General features: G+C 45.0%; 1 protein-coding gene and 1 pseudogene across 1 annotated transcript; both read left to right on the top strand.

The window, feature by feature from the left end:
* Positions 1-13,703: 13,703 nt before the first annotated feature.
* Positions 13,704-17,150, top strand: LOC136503615 (receptor like protein 21-like; annotated as a pseudogene).
* A 3,626-nt stretch (positions 17,151-20,776) lies between these two features.
* Positions 20,777-25,522, top strand: LOC136504352 (wall-associated receptor kinase 2-like). Its single transcript, XM_066499248.1, has 4 exons — positions 20,777-21,202; positions 21,318-23,261; positions 23,789-23,965; positions 24,199-25,522. Exons 2-4 carry the CDS (start codon positions 22,340-22,342, stop codon positions 25,386-25,388), a joined length of 2,289 nt encoding a protein of 762 aa, XP_066355345.1. The 5' UTR covers positions 20,777-21,202; positions 21,318-22,339; the 3' UTR covers positions 25,389-25,522.
* The last annotated feature ends 276 nt before the right edge of the window (positions 25,523-25,798 follow it).

The following is a 25,798-nucleotide window of genomic DNA, read 5'->3' as shown; positions in this document are numbered from 1 at the left end:
TCCAGCTCAGTTTCCTTCACCTCCTGTACAGGTGTCCCAGTGGTTAGCCTCACCTGGTGTAGCCCCGCAGTTCACTCCTTATCACACGGGTTTCTCACCAGAGCAGACATCCTCACTATTCGTGCCTGAGTCGTCAGTCTCCAGGAGTCTTAGAGCATCATTCAGTGAGTTGACCGGCATGCCTACTCCGCCTCACATGCATATTGCCGGTCCATCTATAGCTGCTCCAGCTATCATGACTACTCAGAGGCTCCCCTCATCTGTCGCCTCGTCAGATCCTACGACAGACATACTTGCAGCTTCACAGGCAGCACCAGCTCAGACCCAGACCGCTTCAGCGACACTTCCTGCTTCAGAGGGTCAGTCAGTTCAGAGCTCAAGGTCAGATGATGATGGCGCCCAGTTCCATCTTGCTCCACGTACTTCAGCGCCCGACTCGTCCGCTGTAGCCCCGCCGTCCGACCCCTAGGTTTTGGTGTTTGACGCCAAAGGGGGAGAGGGTTTGAGTATGTAGACTTAGGGGGAGCGAGTTTTAGGGGGAGCTAGTTATCTAGTATTAGCTTATTATATACATTTGGAGTTTTATTTGTGTGATACACTATTACTTATGCATTCGTGTGTTTACTTTCATGCATACTTTTATTTATATGTGATAGTGCTATCTACGTGGTTGTGATATTTGACATGTGTGACTTCTACTTTGCTTTATCTATATGTCATATCACCTGTGTAATGCTCATTTGTTTTTGCTTTCGCGTTTACACTTCGAAGCAAATGAGCTTTGTTATTTGTACTCATGCTTAATTCATATTCTTTGAGTACATTGTGTTGGCTTGGGTCATATAAGCGTGACTAACTCTTTTGTTCTTATTGACAAAAGCTTATATGAACCAAGCCCGTCAAAAACCTCACTCCATAACATACTCGAGGTGGTATTGTCATCAATCACCAAAAAGGGGGAGATTGAAAGCATCTAGGCCCCTATTTGGATTTCGGTGATTAATGTCAATACAAGATTACTATGACTAACGTGTGTTTTGCAGAGACAATTAAGTTAGGTCATGGTGTTGACACAAAATGTGACGTACTGTGCCTCACACACAGCAAGCCAAAAAGCGTGGCTTAAATCGGGTTCCTGGGTGTTTCGTGATCCGGAAACGTGCCAGTCAGTTTGACCTGAAAAAACTAACAAGGGATAAAACAATTAAATGTCAAACCGGAACATGTCGGGTAATACCGGACAGTTCCACATATACGGCCCTGAAGCCACTTACAACGACATACGGCTATAGAGAGCTGTCTGCCAACAAGTTCATAAACCATTCAGCTAATCGTAGGGTAAATGCACGTAAAGACCTAATTGCCAAATGCATGTGCATGGGAAGACATGTTTGAACAAGTGAAATTAATTATGAGTTAATGCATAACCAAGCTCGGCAATCCAGCCGAATTGGGATCCATGAAGAAGGAACGTACAAATAAAAGCGATTAAACTAAACTAAAACCTGCATCTGCCGCACGACACCTAGTTTCGTTAAAGCTTAAACGTGATTAACATGCATGAACCCGCAACATGTGACAATCTAGATTAAGACAATTCAGCCACTATGAGCATGTTATCTATTTTGCAAGGGTAATATAAAAATAAACAATGATCGTTGAAGCACGAATAAAACCACAAGAGAAAGAAGGCCGAACAATATCAATCTAGATTGGGCAGAAGTGTGTTACAAATATATAAGAGGTTTAAAACATGCAACACTGGATAACTTAATGAATCTATTTAGATTTGTCATATCTAATATAGTGCCGATAACTATCTCGCTTTCACTAAGCATATGAGTAAACGCCTGCCGCACGGTATCTACTCATAAACGAAGCATAAGCAAAGACTTCTTGATTGTCAAGCAAAGATCCGCCGCACGACCATTGAAAACAAACAAGACTACTTGCACCATGTCTAAATCCACCGCATGATACTAAACATGATAACAAGGTTGTCGGAACTTACGGAGGTCGACGGATCGATGATTCCTCTCGAAGAACTCGACGACACGACAAGAGGACTTGAAAGTTGGCACGGGGCCGGTTGTATTGATTTGGTTGTGAACCCTTATTACAATGGTCGAGGGTCAATATTTATACCCTAGACAAAATGTGAGTCCTAAAGGACTACGATTTACAAAGGAACTTCTAAACAAACTTGGAAACTTACGATTCCTTACCCTAAACTTATAGATTCCTTTATTAATACAACTCTCATCTTTCCGATCGGTCTTGCCTGCCATCTTCTGTTTTCCCGAATGGAGTTACCGCCTTCCAGAATAACCGACCGCACAAGCATTTAGCCGACCGCTTGCGTTATTTGCCGAACACCCTTCTTCCCGCATGTGGGTCTACCTGTCATCTTCCAGAATCGACCAAAATCCAGTGTTAACACATGGTAATGGAGATCAATTGGGCAATCGAGGTTGTCATGCCCCTACGATGGAAATCGTTTCGGTTTTCAAAGGTTGGACGACAAGGTTAAGGATAACTAGTTCTAAGTGTCAATTGGAGTTGGAGAGACACTTAGAGTAGTTTAGGACTTTGTTTTTTCCTTTGGCCGTACTATGAAGGGGGGTATGAACGGGTAGCTTGACCTAGTTAAGTCTAGTGAGTTAGGTGTGGTGCACACTTGTTAAAACTAGCTCTAGGTAGCTCCTATGAATGCCTAAGATCTTTTGGAGCAAACTTTATTCACATATGTTCGGAAGTTGGAAGTGAATGGAGGGTCAAACACTGACCGAACGCTGGCTCCGGTGCGACCGGACGCTGGCCGCAGGGTCCGGTCAGTTCATTTGACCATGAAGATCAAGTCTGGTGTGACCGGACGCTGGGAGGTCATGTGACCGGACGCTGAGGGCCAGCGTTCGGTCGACTCCAGTAAGGGTCCAGACTTGGGAAAGAGTGACCGGACGCGTTCGGTCAGTATGACCGGACCCTGAGTATCCAGCATCCGGTCGTTTACAGTAAGCATCCAAGAGCGACCGGACGCGTCCAGTCGGCACTGACCGGACCCTGACAGCGTCCGGTCATCACTTGAAAACTGGTTCGCGGGTTGAACTGACCGGAGCGTCCGGTCATCACGACCGGAGCGTCCGGTCATCCCGCAGAGGCTCATAACGGTTCGTTTTTCAGGCTGGCTTATAAATAGAAGCTCCACTCGTGAGTGGAGTATCTTTTGCTCATTCCAACAGCTGAGAAACACGTTTGTGAGTGCCAAGAAGAGCAAGGTCCTAGTGAGGTGTTTGTGATTTGAGAATCCAAGAGAGTAGCCTCACTAGCAAATCAAGAGTAGCAAAGTGTGCATCCATCTTCTCATTAGGCTTCGCGTGGTCAAGTGAGAGTTCGTGCTTGTTACTCTTGGTGATCGCCATCACCTAGACGGCTTGGTGGTGATTGGAAGTTTGGTGTTCACCCGGCGGAGCTTGTGGGTGACCCAACTCAAGTTGTGAGCGGCTTTGGGTGATTCGCCGCGACGGAGTGTCGAAGAATCAACCCTTAGAGAGCACTTGATCCTTGCGCGGATCAAGGGGGAGCTACACCCTTGCGCGGGTGCTCCAACGAGGACTAGTGGGGAGTGGCGACTCTCTGATACCTCGACAAAACATCGCCGCGTTCCTTTCTCTCTCTATTTACTTTGAGCACTTACTTTGAGCATTTACTTTGAGCAATTCAATACTTGTTTTTACTTCCATAAGAATTGCTTGCTAGAGTAAGTTTGGAACTTAGGTTGAGAGGTTGTTGTGCATTAGTTTGATATAAACACTTTTCTAGGCACAAGGGGTTAATTGGGCTATCCGTAGGATTTGATTATTGCAAGAAAATTTAGAATTAGCCCAATTCACCCCCCCCCCTCTTGGGCATCTTGATCCTTTCACCATCTAATAAATAAAAACTAGAAGGTAAGTCGTGGGCCCCTCACCCGCCACGACCGAGCCCACTGGGTCCTCCTCCTCCTCGCCTCGAGCCTTGAGCAGAAGGTCTCGGCATCCTGACGCAAACTCTGCTTCGCCCGAGGCTCTCCAGAGAAGGCCTCGGCAGGGAACGTCGTCTCCGCCTCGCTCGAGTCTCTCCACAGAAGGCCTCGGTAGGAGGTGCATTCTCCATATCACGCGAGGCCTTGGCAAGGAGCCTGATCTCCGTCTCGCGCGAGGCCTCATTCTCCGTGCCGCTTGAGGCCGGCTCATCCGCAGCCCGTCGCCCCCCACCTCGGTCGACCCCCCGACAGCACGTCACGTCTCATTAATACTTTCAACCACTCCCACAATCTCAGCCGGACAGTGGCTCAACGCCACAGAATGGCCGACGCGGCTCGAGGTCGCATCAGCGCCATACCAGCCGGGACAGGGCACGGCGGGGATTACCGGCCACTGTGTCCTAACACTGTGTCCATGATCAGCGCCATACCGGCTGGGATAGGGTACGACGAGGATTACCGACCACTGTGTCCTAACGTTGTACCCACGATCAGCCACCCGCTCAAGGCCTCAGCACTGTACACCAGGGCCTCGGCGATCTTGGGGTTCATGCCTGCCGAGACCCCCCCACTGCAGTGCAAGCCTCGGCACCGACCAAGTCTCGGCCTCGCGCACAGTCTGTCCACAGTGGCTTGCACGTTCGCCGCCACGTCCGCTCCGAGGCATTCTCGAGGCTCCCACGATGCACAGGATCTGATGGGACAACCATGCCGCCCCAGTACTTCAAGGACGGACCACTCCTACGACCACGCCGCTACAGGAACAGGCCACAGGGCTCGGACGTGCCACCCCTATTGGCATGACGTCGCATAGTAATACATGTACTGTCATTGTCCTCCCTTCAACTATAAAAGGAGAGGACTTGGGCCACTTAGGGGGGGAGAACACTGGGTAACACACACGCACACATTCCAGCCGCTTGAGAGCAACGTCTCAGACGGCCCACACGACACCCTGCTGAGACCTGGGGCTAGTTCCTTCTCTCCCTTAGCTTGTAACCCCCTACTACGAGCACTTCGGTGCAAGGAATACAAGTTCGATCTCTCAGACTGGACGTAGGGCACCGATTGCCCGAACCAGTATAAATCTTGTGTCTCTTTGCATCACCATCCAGAATCGGGAGCACGCAGAACAAATTCACTAGTCGGTTGAGGACCCCCCCGGTCCGAAACACCGACACTAGTGCTTAATTAAACCATGATCTTGTAACTTGACTAATGGTATATGCAATAAACATTAAAATATGACTTTTTAAGCAACTTGGAAACAGGGGGCTGGAGTATTTAGCTACTTTTTAAATGCTTCAGATTCCTCTCCCTAAGGACTTATCTGTAAGTGATCATCCGGGACTTACAGTACAGCTGTGAGGGCTATATGGCTCTGACTTTAGCTCAGTATGAGGACCTTTTCTAGCTTGTTAGAGGTTACCTTTATGGCGCAAGAGGGGTGTGTTTTGGGTTGGATATAGTGCGGCCTCTGTCCGTCAGTGTATAGACTGTGCGTCATTGTGCCTGTTGGAAGGGGAGCCCTACATTCGCAGGCCATAGAAACCTAACGGCCCTAACTTGTTAGACGAACCTTTGAAAGGCTTCATAGTGACCCTTGTCTGCTCACCTTGGAAGTGTTTTGGGAGTAATTAACCCGAGTATATGGGTATCACGACTCACAGTGAAAGTGTACAACCTCTGCAGGGTGTAAAACTGGTATATCAGCCGTGCTCACAGTCACGAGCGGCCTTGGAACATTTACGGAATAGATGAACACTAAGAATTATCTGTTTATGCTATTTATTACTCATGTTTACATTTGATCATGTGTTTTGCATTGGGAATTGAAACACATTGTTGCTACTCTTAAGCTAAAAATTGTGACAACTAAAAGCTGATTGCTGTTAAATCTGTATAAGCCTTTTGAGACTCATGAACCCCATGTTACACTTGTTGAGTACGACATGTACTTATGCTTGTTTATTTTCATTATTTGGATAAAAATCTTGGATGGGTAACAGATGGCTATGGGTATGATGATTTTTCTGAGGGCTTCTAGACTTGTGGTCAACCAGTCGACGTCCATGTGAAATGAAGCTTCCGCGAGAGATCTTTTCTTACTTCCACTATATCTATGTGAAGACTCTATCTTATTCGTGATGTAATAAACACTTGTGATGGTACTATTTATAATTTGTTAGCTTATGTGTGTGACTGCTCTCTGGGCGCACATAAGATTTTGCATCCCATTTTATCCTTAAAATTGGGTGTGACATCATGCTTCCCAGTTTTTTTTTCTCAATAGCTCCAATACCATAGCTCTGGATCTAAGATATAATCAGTTCAAGGGTAGTCTTGATTGGATACAAGATCTCTCTCAAATAAAGAAGCTTCTGTTAGGCGGGAATAGGTTTGATGGGCAAATTCCCCCGAACCTATGCCATCTCGAATACTTGAATATACTTGACTTATCCCACAATAATCTTTCGGGTTCATTACCACCTTGCTTTGGTGGCATCTCATTTGGATACCTTACCTTGGCAAATGACTCGTGTCTTCTTTGGAGATGTTCTCTGTTGCCTACAGCAACTCGTCAGGCTGCATACCAAACCTTGGCCAGTTCAGCTCGTTCAGCGGGGACAGCTACTTGAGCAACGCTAACCTTCACAATTTGTCGGAGGGGAACAAGTGCTCTCTTATTACTGGCCCTATGGAAGTGGGAGATGTTGATGAGGCATCTGATCATTTAGTCCTTTATGTTATCAGTGCTGCCTCATTTGTATTGGCATTCTGGGCCACTGTTGCATTCCTGTTTTTGCATTCATTGGGACAGCGTGTGGTACTCCAACTGTAGTTGGTTCATCGAAAGCTATGGGCCGAGTGTAACCAGCTGATTTTCATTTTCAAGTTATGTGTAATGGTGAAGTCACATACGCCTGATAGTATTTGTTCTGCTTTCTTATATTTTGAAATTCTCAAATAAAGAAAGGTTTGTGTTGTGTAGGTATTGCACTGTCACCTTTACACAAGTATATCTCCATCATATGATACCCTTGGTGCTACGAGGGCAATGTACAAGTAGCACGTATAAGAATGCAATAACTTTAGCCAAAACACTTTGAGTTGTGGATTCTATAGTCAAGTAGCTCTTTAGTTTCGGTTTGTCCTGGTGGTGGAAAACTGTGAAATGTCTATAATATGCTTCTACTTTTTTCTTTTTATTTCCCTTATTTCTCTCCATTCTTTTTTCTCTCCGCACATTATCTCCCCTCACGGCCATCGAATCTGCTCGTCCCTTTGCAGGCCGCACGGTTCGGCGTAGCAGCAATCCCGGACTTCTTCAAGCAGAGAGACGTGTGCCACGGGTGAAAGAAAAGGAAAGGCCAACTTGTAATGTACATGGACGTGAGGCACACAGATGTTTTCTTTACCTTCAGCCAATGATGAACGACAACGAGGCAAACGACAACATTGCCTGACTATGGTGGTGACGGGTTCGTCCTCATGGGCGCAGGCATCAACAAGGTAGCGCTAAGTCCTGCTGCAGAAGTGCAGATCAAGATAGAGGTCGGCCTCCATAGGGAAACATGGAATAAACAGAAAGAAAAGAAAGGTAAGGAAAATCTCACGCTGAAGTTGAGGAGGAATTAAAGACAAAGCCAGCGAACGTTGGGACGAGGAGTTCGGCATGGGATCCTCAGGACCGTGGACACAAAGTCATCGCGAAGGTCATGGTCCAGGTTGAATCCTCTAGGGGCATCGGCAAGCCCGCTCGGTCAGCCTGTAGCCGACCGACTGTCAGGCGGTGGTTTTTTGCCGGAGACAGACGAGATGGCCGGAACAGCTGCCGCGGGAGTCGTCGGAGTTGACCGACGGTGACACTATAGGTGGAGAGAAAATTCTAATTTATTATACGAGGAATTTTCTAAACTAGGGACTCCCCTTATGGTAGTGGATTTCCCAAACTAGGGGCTCCCCCTACGGTAGTTTTTGTGTGCTTTGCCCAAAGGGTGTTGTGTATATATATATATATATATATATATATATATATATATATGGAGAAAAACTCCCCACATCCATATCAACTAGCGATATGATACTAATTTATGTTGCACCATCCACCTGTATTAATGGGTCCAAACAAACATTAAAGCACATTGGTAAATAAAGACGGGCCTTTAGGATTTATTAATCTTGCGCATGAGCTTTGAGGTTGGTGGAAGAATAACGATTTTTTTATTTTCAGAATTAATTAATTTCATGAATAAAATAATTCTATAAAAGCCTAGAATTGCTTTTTAAGCTACGAAAAATAATCAGAAAGCTCCGAAAATTCGGGGGAAATTCTCAGACTTTTTGGAACATGAGGAACCCAAATAAAGTATTTTAAGCTCATAAAAAGATATTTTGGAGCATCTATAAATTAGATTATGCTAGTAGAAAAGTGGGAACAGGATCCGGAAAAAGCTAGAAAAATTTCTCAAAAGGTCCTTAGAGATAGGTTGACGAACGGTGAGCAGGAAGGAGTGATTTGGATGAAAAGGATTTTGGGATGAACCATAGGAAAAAGATTAAGTTGAAAAATAAGGAATTTGATCATAGAAAAAGATTAAGACATAGTAGAGAAGGAAGATCGACTTACTAAACGCATTTTTTTAAAACTTTACTCACCCATAACACAAAGTCATGCGTCAAGCAGAAGCTCGCTGAATTAATTTAGAAAAAATTGGAAAGCCATTTTTTAATCTAAGTTTGCATAAACTTAAACTAGTAATCTCTCAAAATTTTATATCAACATCAAAATCATTTACTTTATTTAGTGTTTTCTATGCACAACCCATACACCAATATCCACCCGCCCTCCCCGCACTACTGACCTCCTCTGCCCCACATAGGCGTGCGCCCATCTCCGCGCCACCCCTTCGGATCCACGCGCCGGTGTCTACCTGGCCCCACCCCGCTTCCACCCGGCGCTAGTGTCCGCCCCTCCACATGCCATCATCCAACTCTGTCCCGCACTACGGTGTCGGCATCCCTCCTGGGGCAATCTGGACCATGCATGGTTGTGTGTTGGGGGCACGAGAGCGGAGAGAGAGCCACGTGAAGCTGGATATTTCAGCTTCTTCCTCATCTAACAGTTCCAGTCAATGGTATTTCTGGAACTTCTTACGTGACCTGGGTGGAAGCAGAAATAAAGCAACGGGAGAAGATGGAAGCGAGGATGGAGGAGACGATTCAGCAGAGGATAGAGGCCGAGCGGCAGAAGATGGAGGAAGAAAATCGGTTGAAGATGGACCAAATATTCTAATACATGCAGAATTTTGCATCGAGTATGGGTCAACTTTTGCCACCGCCACCGATGCTATTCTCTCCACCTCAGCCACCCACAACTACTCATGTGAGTCACTTGACACCTTATTCTGCAGATTGAATACTTTGACTTAGAGAACTTTAGATGTTAGGGGAAAATGATTCAGCAGGAGGAGAGACACTAGATGAAGCCTTCTGCTGCTACTAATGTTATTGGCAGACTGAAAAAATGTAAATTAAACACGTAGGTCCATAATTAATTAACTGTGTAGCGTGTTAATTTAGTGCTCCCTGTTGATGCGACACATCTGAGAGCCTATTTGGTTTTTATCTGCAGTTTTTTGCTTTTCGCTTAGAAGCTGACTTTCTAGATTTTGACTTTTTGGATCTGCGGTTAGAAATTAAGCTAATTAATGAAATTCCCTGCAGTCATACCAAACCTTATTACAAATATATACGGTTCTGTCACTGGCAGCTAAGGGTAGCTGATGGTCCATGACTATGTACGTGACAGCAAATCGCTTTCAGAGATAGTGCAGTGAATCAATGTCATAGCAGCCTATTTTGGTTGAAAGCAACGTTAGAGCTACTTACAGAATGAAGATAGCAAGCCATGGCTACCTCCTGAAACTTTTATTTTGTTTTTGAACATAACTTGCGAATTTCTTGCTCCATTCTGTCAAGTAATTTACAGCCTGTTCGTTTGGCTGTGGTTTGTCGTAAACGATCGTAAATTTTCAGCCTGAACAGTATTTTTCTCTCACACAAAGTACTTCTTCACGAACCAGCAACGATACGAACCAGCCAACCGAACAGGCTGTTAAAAGATTATTATCAACAAGAACATCAGAAATAGTCTAAATACTGTTGTCATTGACCACCTACGCGTGGACGACTGTCCTTTGTCAGTCTAGTGGACAAATGGACAAAACTGGTTTTGAATACACAGTTAGCAAAAATAATTGGCCAGCAGCTAGTTGTCTTTGTTTGACAGTGAAACAAAGCTGCCAAGTTAAAACATGTTTCACATTCTGTTTATAGCTTTTATATTTATAGTTGACCTGGACACTAGATGAAGCTAAAGTATGGGTCAAATTGAATCTATTATCATGTTGAATTTAACAAAAAAATATATATGTTTTATTGTCAGTAAACATTGCTAGACAGCCTGTTCGGTTGGCTGGTTCGTATCGTTGCTGGTTCGTGAAGAAGTACTGCTGGCTGATTTGTGTGAGAGAAAAATACTGTTCCGACTGGAAATTTACGATCGTTTACGACAAGCCACAGCCAAACGAACAGGTTGTTGTTAGTACTAACCTACATATCATTTTACTGCAACTTAAAAAAGGAAGCTAACACTGTTTTGAATACTTCTCTTTTGTGCAGAATCAATCGACGGCATCAAATAATCAGTCTCAAGACCCAGATTTGTCGCAGTTGTTCCAAGGGCCTCCGCAGTGATTGCATTTGTATTTGTGGCTTATTGTGACTTAGTTGTGACTTGTGATGATGGTTTATTGTTGAAAGCTCTAGTTTGGTTTTGGTGAATTGATGAAACTCTAAGTGCTAACCTAGTTTATCAAAGTGTTCATGAGATAGGTAGCACATTCCAAGTGGCAAAGCAAATGAAGATCATGTCACGATAATGGTGATGCCATGGTGATGATCAAGTGCTTGGACTTGAAAAGAAGAAAGAGAAAAACAAAAAGCTCAAGGCAAAGGTATAAGTGGTAGGAGCCATTTTGTTCTAGTAATCGAGACACTTAGATACTGTGATCACATTTAGAATCGATAGCCATACTACTAAAAGGGGTGAAACTCGTATCGAAATATGGTTATCAAAGTGTCACTAGATGCTCTAACTCATTGCATATGCATTTAGGATCTAGTGGAGTGCTAACACCCTTGAAAATGTTTGTGAAAATATGCTAACACACATGTGCACAAGGTGATACACTTGGTGGTTGGCACATTTGAGCAAGGGTAAGAAACTTCACCGGCGGAGTGTCCGCCCGTAGAGTGAGGACAGTCCGACGGTGCCACCGACGCTCTATACAGAAATGACAGGATTTCACGGAGTGATCGGACGTTGGGTCACTTTGTGACTGGACGCTGGCTGAGTGCATCCGGTCCTACTGATGTGGCAGCACACAGAGGAGACAATGAGTGACCGGACGCTGGGTGAGTCCGGTCGGGCTTAATCGAACGTGTCCGGTCTTGAGTGGAGGCTTACTGGAAATGACCGGACGCTGGGGTCCTGTGTCCGGTCATGATCTAACTGACGCGTCCGATCGCAGCTGGAACCTTACTGAAAGTGAACGGACGCTCGGGTCATGCGTCCGGTCGTGGCACTGTGCTGCGTCCGGTCATCACTTGACCGTTGGGATCGGGCGCTCAGTATTTGAAGAGAGGGATGACGTGGCAGCCATCCGTTGACCGAACGCTGGAAGGGTGCATCCGGTCGATCTAACCGGAGCGTCCGGTCACCCCATGTTGTGCCCAATGAAGGGGTACAATGGCTGTATTTCGTGGGGGCTTCTATTTAAGCCTTATGGCTGGCTCAAACTCACTCTCTTGGCCATTTGCATTGACATAGCAACCTTGTGAGCTTAGCCAGAGCCCTCCCACTCATCTCCATCATAGATTCAACATCTTTGTGAGATTGGGATAGAATTCAAGTGCATTGCTTGAGTGTTTGCATCTAGAGGCACTTGGTGTTCATGTTTCGCTGCGAGATTCGCTTGTTACTCTTGGTGGTTGCCGCCACCTAGATAGCTTGGAGTAGCGAGGATCGTCGAGCGGAGGTTGGTGATGGTCTCCAGCTCCGATCGTGGTGATTGTGAGGGGTTCTTGACCTTTCCCCGGCGAAGAGCCAAAAGGTACTCTAGTGAATTGCTCGTGGCTTATGTGATCCTCATCTTGTGTTGGTTGTGCGGCACCCTATTGGGGGTTTGGCGTGTGATGCCAATTAGCGCGTGAACCTCCAAGTGAGTGAATCGCCATAACGAGGACTAGCTTGTCGGCAAGCAAGTGAACCTCGGTAAAAAATCATTATGTCATCATTTGATTCCGAGGTGATTAGTCTTTATTGATATTGATTCTTGTGATTGATTGGTTCACTCCTCGACTCAGCGGTATAACCATCTTGCTTACTCTCTTTACATTACCACAAACTAGTTGTCAAGCTCTTTAGTATAGCTAGTTGTGAGAGCTTATTAGTTTGGTTAGTGTGGCTCTTTAGTTAGTCTTTGAGAGCACACTAACTTAGTGTAGTGGCATAGCTATTGTGTGGATAGAAACTATATAAACTAGAATTATGGTAGGTGGCTTGCAATTTTAGTAGGCTAGCGTAACACTTGCTTTGCCTCATAATTGTCTAACTGGTTTGCTAAGTGTTGTTGTAGAAATTTTTATTAGGCTATTCACCCCCCTCTAGCCATTAGAACCTTTCAATTGTGAATTGTGAAGATGGTTTATTATGCCTGTGACATATAATTATGCCTGTGATGATGGTTTGTTGTGAATTGTGATGGTTTATTGTGAATTGAGAGGGTCCGTTATATGTGACAGATTAGTAAAAAGGGGGGGTCTTGGTCGCTTTGCCGAGTGTAACACTCGGTAAAGAGCGGAGTTGCCGAGTGTCAAGGCAAAACACTCGACGAAGAGGCTATTTTCTGTTATTCTGGGAACCTTCTTTGTCAAGTGTTTTGGTTTTGCCGAGTGTATTCAAATGGACACTCGACAAAGTGACCATAAAATCTGGTCGTTGAGCAAGTGTTTGCCGAGTGTTTTGGGCGTGAAACTCGGCAAAGTGTCTAAACTTTCCCGAGTGTTTTGGCTTGGACACTCGGCAAACTTTAGAAACTTTGCCGAGTGTTTTGGGCTTGACACTCGGCAAAGTTGAGAAACTTTGCCGAGTGCTTTTCCGTCGTGCACTCGGCAAAAGCGCCGTCACCGTGGCATCCCGTTAACTTTTTTTTGTCGAGAGTTTATTTTTGCCGAGTGTTTATTGACACTCGGCAAACTATTTGCCGAGTGCGCGATAAAAAACACTCGGCAAATAGTTGTTTGCCGATACTGTAGATGTCGTGTTCTCTATGCCGAGTGTTATACTCGGCAAAGCCTTTACCGAGTGTTTTTGAGCCTCGGCAAAGCTACTGTATCCCGTAGTGAAGTGCATCTGGCAAACAATAAACTGGATGGAAGCATCCCCGGCCGGTTTCCTTATTTGAACTGCCATGCCTTGAATATTTGGATCTTTCAGGAAAGAACCTTCAAGGAAATATACCTGTAAGCTCATCTTATAATCTTTATTTTTTTTGTTTCAAACTCTCAAATTATCAGCGTATAATCTAAACAGGACTTTTTTGTATGAAATTGGACCATGGAAAAGGATATAGACCGCTCAACAACCATCAAGGACTTGCGAGAACTGCATTTAGGATCCAATCAATTAAGTGGAAGCATCCCGGTTTCCTTATTTGAGCTTCCATGTCTTGAACGTTTGGATCTCTCAGGAAATCTGCTTCAAGGACATATACCTGTGAGCTAATCTTCGAATCTTCTTTTGTTGCTTAAAACTCTCAGATTATCACCAAACAATCTAAACATGACAATTGTTTTTTTTTCCTATGAAATTCGACCATGCTAAAGGATACAAACCTCTCTACAACCTTCAAGGACTTGGATTTAGGATCCAATCAGCTGAACGGAAGCATCCCAGCTTCCTTATTTGAGCTTAGACGCCTTGAATATTTGGATCTTCAAGGAAATCTCCTTCAGGGGCTACCGACAAACCCAACTTTGAATCTTTCACCATCGCTTGAAATTATCAGATTATCAAAAAATAATCTAAATGGGACATTTTATTTCTTTTGGCTACGGGATTGCGCCAAGATAAATACCGTAGAGCTATCAGGGAATGCTAATTTGGCTGTTGATATGAAATTTCATAGAAGTGAGCCTCCATTCCAGCTTGCAGCACTTATGCTCTCTGGGTGTAACCTTGATAATGGCATCGTTGCAGAACCAAATTTCCTTGGCACACAACATCATCTAGAAGTCATTGATCTTTCCAATAACAACTTGAAAGGAAGTATGCCCACTTGGATCCTTGAAAACCTAGTGACTCTTGTCCATCTAGATCTTGCAAATAACTCGTTAGTGGGGTCACTGGATCTGATGTGGCAACAACAATCTAATCACGGATTGATCAACATATCTATGAACCATTTTTTTGGGCAGGTGCCAACAAACATGAGCACGGTGTACCCAACACTATCCCAGTTCTTCTCATCACTGTCGGTTCAAAAACCCCATTCACTGCTGGATTTTGAACCGACAGTGACATGTCGGCAGTGATGTCACTTGGCTATCAGTGCCAGCACTTCACCCGGCAGTGATAAGCTTTAAAAAAACAAAAAAAAAATACAACAAGCATGCTCGCGGGCTACCGCCGCCACCGCCATCTCGCCGTCAAGCAGTTCATCCAAGAAACAATTCACACATCACATACAAAGGAGGAGGGATTCAACACATCACAAATCAACTCATCCACAAATCGAATCGATTCATACATCACACAGAAGGGTTCAACACATCACAAATCAACTCATCCACAAATTGATTCATACAACATAGAGGGAGGGGAGGGGGGGCCAGGAGGGGAGAGAGCGAGATTCCGCCGGGAAGGGTGAGCTTGGTCTCACGCCGGAGGCCGTCCCTCGCCGCTCCAACGCAAGATCTGAGGCCGCGCCCCCGGTCGTCGCCACCATGATAGATCTGAGGTGACAGAGTGTGTGAGAGAGGAGAAAGAGCACCGGGAAGGGAAGATTGCCGGGGGAGAAAGTACCGTGAGCCGTGAGGAAGAAGAAGCCGCCGACGCTTCTCGCCCGCCCGCCGCCGAGGTGGATCCGCTCGAGCCGACCGCGGTCGCTCGCCCACCCGCGCTTGCGCCGGTCCACGCCCGAGCCGGGCTCGCGCTGGTCGCGGGTTGCCCGAGCCGTGGGGCCACACCGGTCGCGCCGCTTCCTCGTGCCTGCGCTGGTCGTGCCGCTTCCTCGTGCGCGCGCCGGTCGCCGGCCGGGCGGAGGAATTTGTGAAGTCTACCGACAAAGAGAGAGAGAGAGCGGAGAGAGGTATGGGTGGATGGACGTGAGTGATGGGTTAACTGGGCTGTATAAAAATTTTGGGTCCGGGAGATACGGATCAGTGCCGGTTGGTAGTATAGGCCCGACACTGATAGACAATCACTGCCGGAATATATCACCAACCGATAATGATAATATATATCACTGTCGGTTCTTAAGATAATCCGACAGTGATAGGCTTTTTCCTTATCAACCGGTAGTGATGTGTTTATCATTGTCGGTTTTAAAATTCCGATAGTAATAGGGCCGGCAGTGATGGCTTATTCTGTAGTAGTGCAAATCTACAAGTTCTAGATGCTTCTTACAACAATATTTCTGGAGTCTTGCCACCATCACTGTGCAATATAGGGAACTTATTAGTTATTGACGTATCATACAATGGACTTATAGGAGAGGTGCCAACTTGCTTGTTCACTACCCAAATTCCGAGAACGTTGAAGCTCTCAAACAACAACCTTGGGGGTTTGATCTTTGGCAGGTCTAGTGATTTGTCCAGAATATCAGCAATACACTTTGCTAGCAACAACTTTGAAGAACTTCCTAAGAATCTATCAGGTCCTGAACTGTTAGTCATAGATTTACGTGACAATAAGTTGTCCGGAAAACTTGATGTGTCATTTTGGAATCTTCCTTTATTGGAAGTTTTGAGTGTTGGTAGCAATAGCTTAACTGGTAAAATTTATCCAGCGACTTGCAAATTCACTGGTCTCCAGTTTTTGGATGTGTCGGACAACAACTTTACAGGGTCTATACCTAACTGCGACAGCAAGTTGACACTAAAGTTTTTGAACATGTCGAGCAATACCTTGTCTGGCTACCCGGTTGTTTTTCTCAATAGCTCCAATGTTGTAGCTCTTGATCTAAGATATAACCAGTTCAATGGTAGTCTTGATTGGATAAAATGTCTTTCTCAAATAAAGATACTTTTGTTAGGCGGGAATACGTTTGAGGGGCAGATCTCCCATAACCTATGCCATCTCCAATACTTGAATATAATTGACTTGTCACACAACAAACTTTGGGGATCATTACCACCTTGCATTGGTGGCATCTCATTCGGACATTATGAAAACAATCTCCATTTTTGGTCCTCACAAATCAACAATGACTTTGATATAGATCTTCTTTTGATGGAAATGGATAGTGTTTTACTAAGTGATCTAGCTTTTACACCTGATAATACTTATGACCTTCAAGGCTTCACCATCTCCACTAAAGGGATCCTTTACACATATGGCCGCAGTTTTTTCAATTTGATGTTCAGCATTGACTTATCCATGAACATGCTATCAGGAGAAATCCCTTGGGAGATAGGGAATTTGAGTCATGTCAAGTCGCTCAATTTATCACACAACTCCTTCACTGGTCCAATTCCTGCTGCCATGGCAAATATGAGCGCCATAGAAAGCCTTGATTTGTCCCACAATGAGTTGAGTGGACAAATACCCTGGCAATTGACTCAGCTTTGGTCATTGGGGGTGTTTTCTGTGGCCTACAACAACTTGACAGGGTGCATACCAAACTCAGGCCAATTAGGCTTGTTCGGTGCGGAGAGCTACCTGGGTAACATCAGTCTTCGCAATTTGTCACTGGGTAAAATAAATCTTCACAATTTGTCACAGGGTAACCTTTGTTTTCTGGTTCCTGTCCCCACGAAAGAGGAAGATGCGGGCAAGACATAGCCTACATGCATGCACTTTATATAAGTTTTGAGTATTGGTCGCAACGTTTCACAACTTTATGTGTTCAGAAACACTCGGACAGTGAACTTCCTGTCATGATTGGGATGACGGCTTGAAGTGAGCAGGGTTCAAATTTTCAGCAAAATTTCGATGAAATTTCACTAATTTTGGTAATTCCAAAGGTGCGGCCGAAAGAAAAATCCAAAATTTTGGAGGTGATCAAAAGAAAATTCAAAAACTTTGGAGATGGTCGCAACCCATTTTGAGTTTTCTATTGTTTATTTATGTTGTATATTCTTCTACTCTATAAATGTGTAGTCATAAATCATGCTAATATTTTCTATATATCTAAATTTTGTAAAAAAAAAACATACTGCATATTTAAGTCTCTAAAAAATTTGACAAAATTTTGGCCAAATTTTGTGAATTTTGGTAATGTCGGGGGTGGTCGAAAGTATTCTAATACCGAAAAATTGAAAACCATGTTAGTGAGTAGTGACACCTTTTCTCCCAAGAATATACCCATCGCACTATTCCCTTTTGTTCCAAGTGGAATTTATCAAATTATGCAACTCAGCTGTTTAGAGTAACATTACGAATTTGTGACGAACTATGTCCAGAGATCGGTTGAGTTTTGGCCGCGACGTGAGCACATTTTTTTTTGTCCAGAAACACTGGGACAATTAAGGGCATTTTATCTCTTTTTTTAGTTTATTAGGAACGTCGTACTATTATAGGAGATCGATGTTAAGTGACTTGCAAGAGTTTATGTGCTAGAAATGTCTAACAAAACCATAGACATCATTGGCTGTCACCTAACCTTAAGTGTGCTTACTGTCCAATGGCAGAAAATTCTAGCTAGAGTAAAAAATTCCGAGCCCTGGCGTTTGAGGGCTGAAAATTCCAAGAGAATTTCCAAACAGGAGCATTAGGTTTGGATTTATTTTTCCTAGCTGGCTAGAAATTATAAGCTTGACTGGAGTTTTTAAGATCTGTCTGTTTCTTCATGTGTTAACTTTGTAGATTTAGTTCTAACTTCCATATCTCAAAAATTCTAATGCGGACTGCAATTTCCAAGAAACGTCTGTCCTTGAGATAGGGGTATTTCACTTTCTGCTCTCCCTCTGCATTTGAGATTTCTTTGAGTGATTGGAGTTGGGAAAATAGAGATAGTCTCCTAGAGAGCTAACTTTAATTCTTGAGCACTAGAGGGCCGTTAGGTGGATGGATTTCGATTTATTACTCTTTGATTCTCTTTGAATCTTAGATGGTTAGTTAGGCACCATCCATTGACACTACTACACAGAAACTTTCACAAGGTGTTTACCTTTTCAGCTCGGAGGCGAGCGGGCTGGTTGCCCACCTCCGTTATTCTGTGTCAGGGCAGCCAGCCCAGCAACCGCCTCGGTTAATTATTAACGGAGGCGGACAACCTTAGGCGCCTGTCTCGGTTAATATCGATTAACCAAGGTGGTTGACATAACGCAACTGCCTCCGTTAATATATTAACCGAGGCGGTCGCCTTAAATCAACCTCCTCGGTAAATATATTTTTGGAGACGGGCACACTATAAGGCCCGCCTTAAAAATAGTGGCCCAGCTCACAGCCCAGAAAAAGCCCATCTCTACCTTTCTACCGAGCTCATATATAAGCAGGACTTGGTTAACCCTAGCCTCACATTGCCCCTCCCCTCCCAGCGCCCCTCATCCCCTCACGACCCGATAGAAGGCAGCGCCCCTCCCCTCCCGACTCGAGCGCGGCACCCCTCTCCCAAACAGCGCCCCCGCCTCCATCTCCTCTCCCTCACAGTGCAGCGCCCCTCTCTCTATCCTCTCCCTCTGACTGCGTGGGGCCCCTCCTAGGCGAGCGAGTGAGGGGCACGGCGGACAGGGCTCCTCACCCGGCTCGGCGGCACCCCAGATCCGGTCCCGACAGCGGCGGCGCGGGGGACGGGGCCTCCTCCCCGGCCAGATTCGGTGGCGGCGCGGGGGAGCCACCTCCCTCCTCCCTCTAGCGGCGGTGCAAATCCGGTGGCAGCGCAGGGGTTGCCTTTGCCCACCTCCGTTAAGTTTATTGTAGTGGTGTGAAGGCCCCAATTGACTGTGCTGTGTTGCGTGAAGATTTGTATTACCCTATTGATTCTAGTGGAAATGGCGGGTTCTATCTTTTTGGTCGTTTGATAAGAGGAACGACTTAGTAAAGACTCAAGACCTTTGTTATATCCTCAACAATGAGAACACATACACACCTTAGTAGGGTGGCCGAATCTCATGAAAAATCCTTGTGTCTTTGTGTTCTTATGCTTGCTTTTTTTTTTACGAAATGTTCTTATGCTTGTGACCCTTTGCCCTTTATTATTTGAACCCAATCTACTTGTTGTGAAGTTCTAGACCGAAACTATCTCGTGGAACATGTCAATACACTTATCTACATATGTGGTAAACATAGATCTAAGTTTCCACGTCAACACACTTATCTATATGTTATTCCTTAATAAAAAAAAGTTTCATTGGTTAAATTCATAGATCGAGTAGATATTTCCTCGCGGGCCCGTAGAAATTCCGGTTACTAAAAGAATTTCTGGGTAGGTCCAGAATTTTCAGCACTACATGTTAATCCGCTATAAAGTTTTGAAATTTCAGATTTAGCCGATTCAACCTCTTTTTAGATATCTATATTTCAGATTTAGCTAAATCTGAGTAGTTTGGCATATACGGATTAAGATTTTCAGCCATTGCCGCACTCCTTGGCGCCAACGACGTCTGCCACGGCGACTTGTTGAAGTCGTTGGCGTTGCAGACTTGCAGTCAATGGTCATGATGCATGCTAAAGTCGTTGCAGACTTTAAAGCACTCTATTCGCCGGGAGAAGAGACAGCACGTGGACGCTTCCACTGCAGGCAAGCGGGCGTCGTCGGACGCGGCGAGCTGTGGGGTCAGGCGGGCGACCAGCATGACAGTCTTCGCGGGCGGGCTGGCGACCGACGCGGCGCAGTCTGGCAGGCAACCGACAGTCTACGCGCGAGCTAGGGCGGGACGGTCTACGTAAGCAGGCAACACGGTGTGTTTGCAGCCTCTAGCACGCACCGTTAGTATCGCTGGACGGAATAAGGGCAACACCAACACTCAAATTCACAAAGTCCTCCTGGTAAGATTTACGGGCATACGCAATTTTCACCGAGACCAAGGGGGTATTCGCCCTTTTCGGGAGACCGTAAACGATCGTGGATTATTTACTATTGGCTGGTTTGGTGTGAGAGAAAAATACTATTTCCGACTGAAAATTTACGATCATTTACGAGCAAGCGAACCGGCTGATTAACTCTACGTACGAACGGTTCGGATATGTGGATTTCTAAGAACCTAGAACATTCTAAAAGCTAAAAAAAACTTCATAAAGCCAAAAGTCCTTCGCTTAAACTTATCAGCCGGTTTATAATCTATAATATTTTTTTCACAACAAAACAGCTTTAGTCGACTTATCAGCCGACTTTAATACCAGTCGAAAAAAAAAACTCGTTAAAGTGAACTTTTGGAATTTTGACCTGTGAGAGCCTTTTTTAGCTTTTTGATGATGCCAAAGGTAAAGTCTCGTAGCTTCCAAGAAGCACTCCTTCCGTTCTAAAAGAACCATTATTTTAAAAATGAATCTGAGCAAGTGCTTGTCCAAATTCGTTGTTTTAGAATGAAATTAGGCAAGTGCTTGTCCAAATTTATTTTTAAAACAACGGTATTCTCGAGACAGAGGGATTAGTATAGGCTACAGAGACAGAGATTCAGTTTTAGTGCGCTGGGTTTAATGGTTTATCCGCTGCGGTGGCCGATCCAGACGGCAGTGGGCCTTTCCGCCGGCGACAACGACGTTCGCTCCCGCAGTGGCGGCGGCAATGGATACCCCTCCCGGTGGCGCCGGAGGCTGCTCCCGGCGGCGGCCCCTCCCAGCAGTGCGGCGGCGCCCCCTCCCGGCGACGGAGTCCCACAGATGGAGAGTCCAAGATTCTTCAACGAGATTTTTCCGTATGAACAAAGCGACCTTTCCTGGGTTCCCGATGGGTAAGTCTTCTGCCATTGCTTTTCCCCTTGGTTATTGCAACTTCTAGGCTCGGGTTTGCAAAACAAATAGCACTATTTGTTGATTCTGCTCCTATTCATGGCCTTGTCTGTGTAGGATGGATGTGGATCCCATTTCTCTTGCTACAGGCTTGCTGTTCATGTAGGTGCTTACATAAAGTTTACTGATGATGGCAATCGTGAGTACTGCGATGCATGTAACATTCCTATAAATTAGTACTGATTTATAGTGTCTTTTAGCAATGGCAAAAAAATTTAATGACCTATGGCAAAAGTCACCTTTGAAGAGTGTCCACCAGCCAATTTTCCCTTTAAGAACTAGATGGGGATACTATAATCAACACCCTTGCAGTCTCAACCCCTTGCCATTCAGGGAAATACAAAAGAACACAACACAAAAGTCCACATCGGATCAGACTTAGCACAAAAAACCACTGCCAATGAGACACAAACTACTTCTGTCAGCGACGGAAAACATAATTAAAAAAGCAGCAGCATGTATCATACATTCATACTCCTAAAACAAATTGCACGGTCAAAAACAGAGGCAGCTTGCTATCAGGCGGGAAAAAAAACTATGTGCTGACACATAGAGAGACAACCGAAGGGCATTTAGTTTTTCCCTAAATTAATACTCTCCATATCAAAAAAGTATAGACCCTTTGTTATACTATGTATCTAGATATAGCGTATATTGAGGTGCATCCTAAAAATATATGTATTTAGAAAAGTCAAAACTATTTATTGTTTGAAATGGAGGGAGTAGGTAGGAAGCGAAAGCGAAAGGATGTAATGGAACATATTCTAGACAGTTAATTGCTACGATGATTCCTGGACTTGACCCAACAGAAATCCCAACAACGACAGGATGCAAAGACTTGCAGTATGTCCAAGTCAATGCACACACAAGGATAGGACCTGGTCTGGAGTCTCTGGACCTCCAAGTCAATGCACACACAAGGATAGGACCTGGTCTGGAGTCTCTGGACCATACAATTGCCCAGCCATCTTGATGCTCCGCATGGAGTTCGCATACATAAATCCTTTGTCCTTCCTCAAACTCTGAGGCATAGAAGGCAAGTGCTCGACTGAGTTCAGTTCAGACAGCTCTTCCAAATCATGCCGCTGCATAGATTAGCTGTGCATCAGCTATGGTTTGGCATAGTGGTTGTAGTAACACTCTCTATCGTAGCCATAGGAGCACTGCCACCGCCTAGGCCTAGCAGCAGTTGCCAGAGAACATGCGGCGGAGTCGACATCCCTTACCCGTTTGGCATCGGGCCAGACGACTCGCCCGACCACTGCTCCTTGCCCCGCTTCAACCTGAGCTGCAAGGACAACGTCTATGGAGTCCTCAGGCCATTTCATAAAGATGTGGAGATTCTGAACATCTCGCTGCAGCAAGGTCAGGCCAGGATGAGGATGGACATGTCGACTTACTGCTACAACACGTCCACTAAGCACATGCACCACCATATATGGACTCTGAACCTGACAGGTACACCCTACAGATTCTCCGACACCGGCAACCTGTTCACAGTCGTTGGGTGCAGAACGCTGGCATACATTGGAGATGAGGACAACGTTGGCAAGTACACGAGCGGCTGCGTGTCCATGTGCCGGCGAGGCGACGTGAGCTCCCTCTCCAATGGCTCCTGCTCCGGGATCGGCTGCTGCACAACAGCCATCCCCAAGGGCCTGCAGTACTACCAGGTGTGGTTTGATAAAGGCTTCAACACATTGGAGATCTACAACACCAGCCGCTGCAGCTATGCTGCGCTGGTTGAGGCATCCAGCTTCACGTTCTTGACGAGCTATGCTACGTCGTCGGCGTTCTTTGATGCTTACGGCGGGCAGCCACCGTTGCTGGTGGACTGGGCTATCGGCAACGAAACATGCGACGCAGCCAAGCAAAATCCTGGGTCGTACGCCTGTGTCGACAACCGGAGCGAGTGCTTCAACTCGGCCAACGGGCCAGGCTACATCTGCAACTGCTCCAAAGGGTTCCAGGGGAATCCGTACCTTGTCGACGGATGCAAAGGTAACAAATCTGTGTATACATCTACCTGTTACAGTTATCATTTTCACATGATTAATTACTCCTCCGATCCCAAATATATAAGAACAACTTATAATTTGTAACTGAGAGAATATATCTGGTCTTCGTGGAGACTCCAGATGCACACTAATCAATACATAGACTTGTCACGAGTCCTAACTATAGCAATGATTGATGGGCAATATAGTCATTATACAACACGCTTTAATTATTACTGAATAAGTCCAAATGGGTTTATATTAATTTGCAAGATTGAAGGGATTAGTTAGTGATCAGTGAGATGGAAGAGATTCCTATTACAAGCTGATACCCAATTATGGGGTGCATGTTAATTAAACTAGTAGTAGTAGGATTTTACCAGAAAAAATTATCAAAACTAAGTCTGTTGCAAGTGACCTGAAACTGGAGTTGCTGAATTCATGAAATGTTTTTATGTCCTAGAAATAATATAGTTCCACCATAATGCAATTTTTTACTCAACACTTTATATGCCACTTCTAACATTGCAGATGTTGACGAATGTAATGACGATCCGGCAAAGTACCCTTGCTCTGTGAAGGGAACTTGCAAGAATACTCCAGGTGGATATGAGTGCATTTGCCCTCCACATTACCCCAAAGGCAATGCTTACAATGGCACATGTGAGAAAGACCAAACGATTCCCCCTAAAGTCACAATACCAATAGGTACTACCCATATCTTTTTCAATTCATTTATAGTTTTGAGAGCATGATTGAAAAAAAAATCTATACTCATGGTGTCCACTTCGAGCAGCAACTGAATGACAGAGCCGCATATAATTTAGTCAAAGTGCATACCAATTGTTGTCTCAGTCAATTGTTCCAACCATGGAGTATTTTCAAAACAATTTTTGTAGCTTACTGCCGACTTACAAGTCACATGCATGTCTGATTTGCAGGAATTTTTGCTTTAGTTTTGGTTGGCCTACTACTTTTCCTTGGTAAAGAATGGATCAAGCACAAACGACGAATAGTAAGGCAAGAATACTTAAGCAAAATGAATGAATGTTTTCAGCAGAATGGAGGCCAACTGCTAATGGATATGATGAAAGTAGAGAGCAACATTTCATTTCAGTTGTATGACCGAGGAGAAATTGAGTTGGCCACCAACAACTTTCACAGCAGCTCAGTCATCGGAGAAGGTGGTCAGGGAACTGTTTATATAGGGCAAAATCTTGATGAAAAAAATAATCCTGTTGCAATCAAGATCTGCAAGGGATATGATGAGAGTAGGAGAATGGAATTTGGTAAGGAGCTGCTTATACTCTCTCGAGTAAAACATGAAAACATTGTCCAGCTTCTAGGTTGCAGCTTGCAGTTTGAAGCCCCGGTTCTGGTGTATGAATATGTACCGAATCAAACATTGCACTATCTAATTCACAGCCAAGATGATGCGTCCATCAGAACTCTCAAGGTCCGTCTAAAAATTGCCAGTGAGATTGCGTCTGCACTTGCATACCTACATTCACTTAATCACCCGGTCTTCCATGGAGATGTTAAGTCTGTCAACATTCTACTAAGCCATGACCTCTCAGCAAAAGTTTCTGATTTTGGATGCTCAATGATTAGGTCAGGAAATGAAACCGCCCAAGTAGTGAAGGGCACAATGGGCTACTTAGATCCAGAGTATCTGATGAATTTTGAGCTTACTGATAAGAGCGATGTTTACAGCTTCGGTGTTGTTCTTCTAGAGCTCCTAACACGTAGGACGGCACTGTCCAAAACAAAGGAGAGCCTTGTATGTATCTTCAAGGAAGCTGTGAAGGAGGACAAGCTTTGGGATCTCATAGATAGGGAGATAGCCAACCAAGAAAGCATGGATATAGTACTTCAGGTGGCTGCGGTGGCAGGTCAATGCTTGGTCATTATTGGTGAACACAGGCCAACGATGAGCCAGATTGCGGAGGAGCTCCACCAATTGGCCGGTCCAATCCCACACAACTCTCGAGCATTTCACGGTGTTATTAGCATGCACATGTTGCGGGGACAGTCATCGAACAATACATCGGATTACAGTACTAGTGAAGAAATCACAACCTACTACAATCTTCAGAAGAAAGCCTCAATGAGCATAGAGTTTGCAAGATGAAATAAAAAAAAGCATCCATGCATCGATATTTATTGCCGCATTGCAGACATTGTAATTGACTTGTACTACGTCTTATGTAGGTTCTGATGATGTATTCTGCAGATATGATGAAGATATCGTAACTGAGTTTAATTTGTCAAAATGTGTTATGGTGATTTTTTTGTGTGAGTTTTCTTTAACAAACATATAGAGATGCACAAGTGTTTCACCGTTGCCGCTGTGAGGGACATTCTGCATCCCAATGTCTCGGCCATCACTGACTCCAATCTGCCAGCTCCAGCTAGCACCCCTTCACCCTCATGGTCCCTGATGATAAAGCCCCAGCCCCCAGGCACCTGGCCTTGCTTGTATCATGCAGATATGCAGCAAGTATGGATTTTTGAGCTTGCCTTGCGGGGGCGGTCTCCATG

The sequence above is a fragment of the Miscanthus floridulus genome, chromosome 14 (genome assembly GCF_019320115.1).
Source record: "Miscanthus floridulus cultivar M001 chromosome 14, ASM1932011v1, whole genome shotgun sequence".
NCBI classification, from domain to species: domain Eukaryota; kingdom Viridiplantae; phylum Streptophyta; class Magnoliopsida; order Poales; family Poaceae; genus Miscanthus; species Miscanthus floridulus.
This window is presented reverse-complemented; position numbering and strand designations above follow the sequence as displayed.

Excerpts from the sequence above, each read along its gene's own strand:
- LOC136504352 (XM_066499248.1), top strand. The coding sequence starts at position 22,340 with ATGCCGCTGCATAGATTAGCTGTGCATCAGCTATGGTTTGGCATAGTG. Across the intron at positions 23,262-23,788 it reads CCTTGTCGACGGATGCAAAG|ATGTTGACGAATGTAATGAC; the intron begins GTAACAAATCTG and ends CTAACATTGCAG. Across the intron at positions 23,966-24,198 it reads TAAAGTCACAATACCAATAG|GAATTTTTGCTTTAGTTTTG; the intron begins GTACTACCCATA and ends TCTGATTTGCAG.